Source organism: Macadamia integrifolia, chromosome 2 (assembly GCF_013358625.1).
Source record: "Macadamia integrifolia cultivar HAES 741 chromosome 2, SCU_Mint_v3, whole genome shotgun sequence".
In the NCBI taxonomy this organism is placed as follows: domain Eukaryota; kingdom Viridiplantae; phylum Streptophyta; class Magnoliopsida; order Proteales; family Proteaceae; genus Macadamia; species Macadamia integrifolia.
The window spans coordinates 11,048,796-11,056,570 of NC_056558.1; the positions used below are offsets into that span (position 1 = coordinate 11,048,796).

General features: G+C 37.4%; 1 protein-coding gene across 1 annotated transcript; it reads right to left on the bottom strand.

Annotated features, from left to right (window-relative positions):
• Nucleotides 1-1,031: 1,031 nt before the first annotated feature.
• Nucleotides 1,032-4,165, bottom strand: LOC122061171 (uncharacterized protein At2g29880-like). Its single transcript, XM_042624378.1, has 3 exons — nt 4,040-4,165; nt 1,699-2,035; nt 1,032-1,608 (listed from the first exon to the last, which is right to left on the bottom strand). Exons 2-3 carry the CDS (start codon nt 2,026-2,028, stop codon nt 1,093-1,095), a joined length of 846 nt encoding a protein of 281 aa, XP_042480312.1. The 5' UTR covers nt 2,029-2,035; nt 4,040-4,165; the 3' UTR covers nt 1,032-1,092.
• Nucleotides 4,166-7,775: the final 3,610 nt, after the last annotated feature.

The window sequence follows — 7,775 nt, forward strand, 5'->3', positions numbered from 1 at the left end:
AATGAAAAGTAATGAATCAACACAATATGTAAAATAGAGCATAATCAACTTGTGAGGTTAAGATTTAGAATGTACGAGGTGGAGAATGAGGAAATTCAAATTTAGGGTTATTCAATGCCTCATTGAATACTCGACAATCATTTGCAGAACCCTCCCAACCAGCGTACACAAAAGTGAATTTCATGTCAAGGTCACATGCACACATAACATTCCAGGTTGTATCTCATTTCCTTACTATGTACGGTATTTGTTTGGATAGAGGTACAGAAGCACTAACATGAGTGCCATTAATCGCGCCAATGTAGTCCTAGTACCAATACATGGATATTCATCAAATCAAACCACGTATAACCACAAAACAACATAATCATTGTTTTAATTATAAGCAACATACATTGAAGAAAGGATAGAGCTTTGGTTTTTCAAGAATCTGTTTAGGGCAACGACTGAAGTTTGGAGGTTTGATATTCTCTTGTCCGAGTAGTATGAAAGCACGTTACACTTTCTTAAAGTGTTCACCTATAGTGTTAAGAGAACGTTGAAAGTGTTTCGCTATGTCTCTATACCTATCTTTGTGACCAACAATAGATATAAACATTGCCAACTGCTCATCCACTCTTAAATATCAACTATCTTCCAACCAACCACGTTGTCGCATTAATGCTTCATGGTTAAGGAAGACATGGCGTTCCATTTTATACTGTTCATAGCATCTGTCTACATGTCCGTTTAGAACCTCACTCACTCGCTCTGGTCCTGTCAATTTACTATCTCGTATGGGCTCTCTAGTGTATAATGAATCACGTGCTTTCATCAACAACATCATACACATCATGATTTCTGCATCAGTGTCATCCCTTTCCATTTGTTCAATGTGTTCCCTAGATGCGATCATTCTTTGATCCATTCCTATAATATAAAATTAGAAATATGGAAACACATCAAACCATAATTTTGAACAAATATCCAAGACACCTTAAAAAAGTAAAGGAAAACATAGCAAACCATCAAAGTTAAAAGTAGTGTCAAAGTACAATGAACAAATATTCAGGACATCAAATACTACAGTTATAAAAAAAAGTCAAGACACAGTCATCCATAACATCTTAAAAAGTGAAGAAAAACATAGCAAACCACCAAAGTTAAAAGTAGGGTCAAGGCAAACTCATATCCTGATTCAAGCACCTCCATGGCCCTAGTAATCCCGTACATCTGTTCCGTATTTTGGGTTGAAGCAGTGGACATGCTCGCATCCCGTTCTACCCTTGATTTACTCATATCTTGAATTGCCTTGAATGCCATTGACCAATCATTAGACTTACTCCTCCTCCTTTTCACATTTGGAGTCCTATCATGCCTATGCTTAGTAGCTGGCCTTTTTTCCACTGCTTCAGTTTGAGTGTCACCTAATGGAGTAACTTCATCAGCGGAACTTGACTCATCACAAGATTCAATCATATTCCTATCATCATCGGCCGCCAAAGTTTCCAACATGGTTGTTTGAGTCCCACTTCCTTCGCCGTCTGCATATGTATCACCAAATACCATACATAGTTCTGGCCATTGTGGTAGTCCATGCTTCTTAAATCGTGCCCAAGTAGGGTTATCCTAATAAATAAAAAATACGCATAATCAAATACTTGAATTGATATATCCTGGCATTTCAAAATACTCAAATTAAATACAAATTGAGCATACCTTAATATGCGATTCCCAGATGGATTCATCATCAACAGTACAAGTTCTTGAAGCAGTATCCCAACCAAAACCAGTTGTCTCCAATAGCTTCTTAAACTGACTATAATCCTGCCTCAGTTTATTCACTTTGTTCTTCAACTGTATAATGGCATAGTTGACCCCAGTTTTTTCTTTGAAGTTATTGGCAATGTTGTTCCAACCAGCTTTATTAAAAGTCGAAGTAGTCCTATTTCCTTTCTTAACTTCCTCTACCATCAGAACAATAAGGGTGTCTACATTTGCTTGGCTCCATTTTGCAGTCTCATTAACTGCTTGTTTTGAAGTTGACATTTTCTCACTATTTTACCACAAAAAAAAAGAACATGAATTTAAAATCCAAATTGAAAACACTGATTTTCACCAAGGCACCCCAACCCTTAATCTATGAAACCCCTATGACCTTACTCACACAGGGCTTTCAAAGGCCTTCAATGAGGTTTTGAATACATATTGGGCTGTACTAAAATGAACCAGTGGCATTCATAAGAAAACTTCACTTCAATTCACTCCAGTAATAAATTAGAAAGATGTTATATTGCCACTTCAAAAGGACTTCTACCACAATGCTACATATATGACCTTATCCCTTTCAATAAAAAAGAGAGAACCAATGAATCAAATTAATGTAGAAGTCTTGAGGTAAATAATGGCCAAATAGATAGGACAACAATACTATTCAATGAAATTGCAATTCTAGACTTTTCACTAAATCCCATAAAACAAAAAGTTTGCATATGAGATAGTAGTCGACAAGGTTCGTTTAAAGTTGGAAACATACAAGAACCACTGGCTGAATGATGGGAACAAAGATACTACTCTGTCTACTCAGCACTTTCTAGGTCTCCATGTTAATATTCAATCAAGCGACAAGCCCAACCTTGAATGTTTCTAGAATCAACGAAGTTCAACCTTATTCAAATCAAAAGGACAACCTAAAAAATTAATCCAAAAAAAAAAAGATCTTGATCATTGTAACAATTTGTTATTTGATCACAAATCAGACACAAACAGCCAAGCCTCCCATCCACGCAAAATTACTACCTGGAACTACATCAGGAGTCCCAATATTCACCTACAGAAGGCAAGATCCATCAAACTACAAGTTAAATCCAAAAGACAGTACTCATCTATTGTACCACATCATCAGACAAATCTTAAGCTAAATTTGTTACTTTTGTGCCAAAACAGTAAAAAAATATTGGCATTACTACTATCTTTTTGTAAGCGCATAATAAAACAATGACTATGGCAAATAATAGGAACAATAAGAACAGCAACACCAACGTCATACACCAAATGCATGAACCTCCACCCCAGGAAAAAATTCCAGAATATTCACAAAGGCAAATTTGGTGGTTGTGGTGGGAATGTGATTTCCCTTTGATCAAGGAACCATATTGATGCACTTGAATGCGACCTGAGATACCGATCATGCACAGTTACAAATTTCTACCAAGATGGGAATGTTGCCATTATGCTTCCTAAGGGACTTTGGGGGAGCAGAGTAGCAGAAAATGAATGAAACTTTGAGTTTCTCTTCAGGCTTCTTGGCTATCCCATAACATCTGTTCCCCACTAGTCTGCTAAACGAACGAATTCCATCTGTTTCTCATCTCACTCCCAACCGATAACATCACGCAAAACTTTAATTTGCAGGCGCAGCAATGAATGTAATACAGCCCCCATGATCCAAAAATGGTGCATGGCTATGTTATGCAGGAGCATCCAACGCTTCAAAGCATTTTGAGTTGTTATATGGATTATTAACCTTTTCTTGGACTACTTTAGATACACATGCCTAGGATGATCACCTGGTTGCCTTACCTTGTAGCCCACATAGAGTGAAAAAGTTTATATTTTTTCAGAGATGAAGGCCTCTCTATGCTTCCCAAGCGAAATCGAAACTCTAATCTCTCTCCATCTCTCTCAGACAAATTCCGTCGAACACAAAATGGGCAGCTTGGAGAAGGAGAGAACGACGACAGGATGGGCAGCGAGAGACCCATCAGGGATTCTATCGCCTTACACATACAATCTTAGGTAAAGATTGATTCAAATCTAATAGTAACAGTTTTAGTTTAAATCGTCTCTGTAATCTCTTCTCAATCCTTCTCAAATGGGAATTTTTATTTTTTAAATTCTTGATCAAAACAAATAGGAACACAGGGCCAGAGGACGTGTTCATCAAGGTGATATGAGAGGAGGAGGGAGAAGAGATCAAGAAAGAAAGGGAACGAGAGTGAGAGAAAGAGAAAGAGAAAGAGAACGAGAAAGAGAAAGAGAGAGAGAGATCTTCGTTTACCTTGAAGATGGTAGATCGAGTGGTAGACAAGAAAATTTGTACCGAGCAGAGCTTCTCGCCTCTCGCCTCCTGCAACTGAAAATGGGGTTAGGGTCGCCTCCTTCTCGCCTCTCGCCCCCTGCAAGTGAAAATGGGGTTAGGGTTCGTGAAACATAACAAAGTTATGTTTTGAGGGTAATTTTCCCATTTACCCCTCATAACTTATAAGTGATACCTATTTCAGCGCCTTTTGCTTATAATGAATTCTAAAAGTGAAAAGCAAGTATTTTGTGCTCCAAAAAATGGATTCAAAAGTCTCATAAGTGCCCGGTTCATTTCAAAAAAACAAGAAATTGAACCGGGCTTTCCATACAGGTTTTACCTCATTTCTGTTTCAAAAAAATAAAAAAACATCAGAACCCATTTTTTAGAATGTTATAGTACAGAGCCGTAGTGTCTGTGAACTATAAAAGATAAAAGAAACAGTGAAACCCTAACGAGTTGAATCCCATCCTATAATTTCCAGAAACAAACTGGGCCTCTAAAGGCCCATGCATGTAGATCAAAATCTTGGGACTCAAAACAGCCTGCCTATGAGCCAATGGTTTTCAGAAACTAACTGCGCCTCTGAAGGCCCATCAAAGAGTAGTCCAACGCCATTTGGACATGTAGATCAAAATCCTAGGACTCAAAACTACTTGACTACCAGCCAATGATTTTCAAAAACTAACTAGGCCTCTGAAGGCCCATCAAAGAGCAGTTCAACTCCATTCGGACATGTAGATCAAAATCCTAGGACTCAAAACTGCCTGACTACGAGCCAATGGTTTTCAGAAGCTAACTGCGCCTCTGAAGGCCCATCAAAGAGCAGTCCAACTCCATTCAGACATGTAGATCAAAATCTTATGACTCAAAACAGCCTGACTACTAGCCAATGGTTCTCAGAAACTAAATGGGCCTCTAAAGGCCCATAAAAGAGCAGTCCAACTTCATTCGGACGTGTAGATCAAAATCGTAGGATTCAAAACAGCCTGACTACGAGCCAATTTAACTGCGCCTCCGAAGGCCCATTAAAGAGCAGTCCAACTCCATTCGAACATGTAGATCAAAATCCTAAGACTCAAAGCAACCTGACTACGAGCCAATGGTTTTCAGAAACCAACTGGGCCTATGAAGGCCCATCAAAGAGCAGTCCAACTCCATTCAAACATGTAGATCAAAATCATAGGATTCAAAATAGCCTCTCTACGAGCCAATGGTTTTCAGAAACTAATTGCGCCTCTGAAGGCCCATCAAAGAGCAGTCCAACTCCATTCGGACATGTAGATCAAAATCCTATGACTTAAAACAACCTGACTATGAGCCTACGGTTTTCAGAAACTAACTGGGCCTCTGAAGGCCCACTAAAGAGCAGTCCAACCCAATTGACACACTTTATTGTAGTCATTTTTGAATGCTTTATTTTGCCCCTCACAAGTTTGTTTAACTTTTCAACAGAAAAAAAAAAAAAGTTAATTTGTATTAAAATTTGACAAAAACCGAAGACTTTGATTGCCACATGACCAATCTTTGGGTAGAAACAAAAAACCCTTAAGTAGGCAATCATAGCTCATATTTCTATTAGTAAATAAATTTATGAATTTTAGTGAAATATAATAATCTTTATTCTTTTTTTTTATATGATATAAAATGGGGATTGACTTGTCGTGTAGAAACCCAACACATTAGACTCAATTTATACTAGATATTTGTATAAAAATGAGTATTGTCCTTGTGGCATTCAAAACATTGCAAGTGTACCAGACCCACCTGGGAGATCATTGAGGGATCTCCACCAAGAAATAGTTTGGTACTAAGGGGTTTGAAAGATCGATGGTGATGAGCAAACTTTAGTCCCACATCACTTGAGAGACATTATAGTTTTAGTATATTTTAGTATCGTAATTGATTTATATGTTAAATTGAAGGAGTTATGTTTCGGCTGAACCTTACTTGGTATGTGCAAATACTATTAAAATCGCTTTTGAATGAAAATATTTTTTTTTTACCACTCTTTTGGTTTTTAGTGATATTTTATAATGATACTATTTATGAAACTTTAGGTTTCAAGAAAAAAAACCCTAGGATTTGAAAGTTGAAAATAGTCCGCCGACAATTCAGATTTTGTTATTGAATTGGTGGAATTGCCTATAAATAGGGTAATCTTATGTAGCAATCAAATAGTTGCCGGTATACCGTTGCTATTTTGTTATTGAATTGCTTTGCTATAATTTTGTTTTTCCCATGTTTTGCACCCACTAAGTCTATCTCTCTCTCTCTTCCCCTTTTTTTTGAAAGACTTCCATATCCTTCTTAAATGATACCCCATCATGTATCTCCATTGGTGATCTCTGTTAGCTTATCGTATACCGAAGGCATATCTATTCTTTTTTATTTTTTTATTTTTTGAGAAAGGGAATCTATTGATTTCGTGTGGTGCATGTGGGGGGTGGGGAGTTATAACTCTCCATTAGCCACGGAGTGGAATTTGGTCATACTGTCTTACATGAACTTGATAGTGCCTTCCGAGCTAAGGAATCCGCTACATGATTGGAATCCTTAGAAATAAAGGAGAAAATACAATCAGTGAAACAAATAGAGAGGTTAATGATATATGAGATAATAGGCTGGATGGCTAAAGGAGCTTTGTTGACCGATCTCTGAATATGGTTGGTGACCTCCTTAGAGTCAGACTCCACTTGAAAAGCTTCAACTCCTAGGAGGATTGCCTGGGAGTCAGGCTATCTATCATTTTATATCTTTCAATATGTTAGAAGGCATAATATGAATTTCTAGAAGTGAAAAAAAGACAAAATATGAATTTCTAGTAGTGAAAAAAGGCAAAATATGTAAAGAGGCATATCTATCCTTTTGACATGTCATTCAAAATGTTAAAAGGCATATCCATCCTTTTATCATTCAATATGTTAAAGGGCCTCCTATCTAGGAGCTGATCTCCTTCATCCTAGACCCCGCGTCTCTAGTCTTAAGAAATTCGTGGACAGAATGGATAAAAAACTATCCATTTGCAAATCCAACCTCTTCACTTATGTTGGCAGGAAAGTTAGTTCAATATACTCTTGCCATCCTAGCATATCTGATGTCATGTTTTGTCTTTCCTAAGAAAGCTTGTCAAAATATTGATTCTATTTTCTCTCGTTTTTTGAATGGCTCAAATTCTTCCTCAAAAAAAATTCCACCTCATTTATTGGAAAAGAATTTGTTATATTAATCAGGGAGGTCTGGGCTTAAGAGATGCCAACGCTCAAAATAAAGCTCTTCTCTTAAAGCTTGGTTGGTGTTTAATTAAAGATTAGAATTCCTTATGAGCTCAGATTATCGAAGCTAAATATTTCTTTAACACCTCTATCTTTGATCTCTCAACTGTGAAAAAAAAATTTGCAATAGGCCCGATAAATTGCACTAGGCCCGCTTGTTTGATGGATAAAATGTGTTGAAAAACTTGGAAGGGTGTATCCCACATATTGTAGAAAGAAGGTAATGAAAATAATGGAATATGTAACTTTTAGGAGCTAATTGGCTTTATTAAGAAGTGCAGCTCGGAGTTTTGAGAAGGTGGCTTCTTGATTGCTCTTGCAAATGATCTTCTTGATCTTAATCTTATGGTAACCCAAGCCCTGCCATGCCAGTTAAACAATTAAAGAAAGACCCAACACCCACACCACCTCCCAATAAGGAAAAAAAAGGGGGGGGGGGG

Excerpts from the sequence above, each read along its gene's own strand:
- LOC122061171 (XM_042624378.1), bottom strand. The coding sequence starts at position 2,028 with ATGTCAACTTCAAAACAAGCAGTTAATGAGACTGCAAAATGGAGCCAA. Across the intron at positions 1,609-1,698 it reads TCTGGGAATCGCATATTAAG|GATAACCCTACTTGGGCACG; the intron begins GTATGCTCAATT and ends TTTATTTATTAG.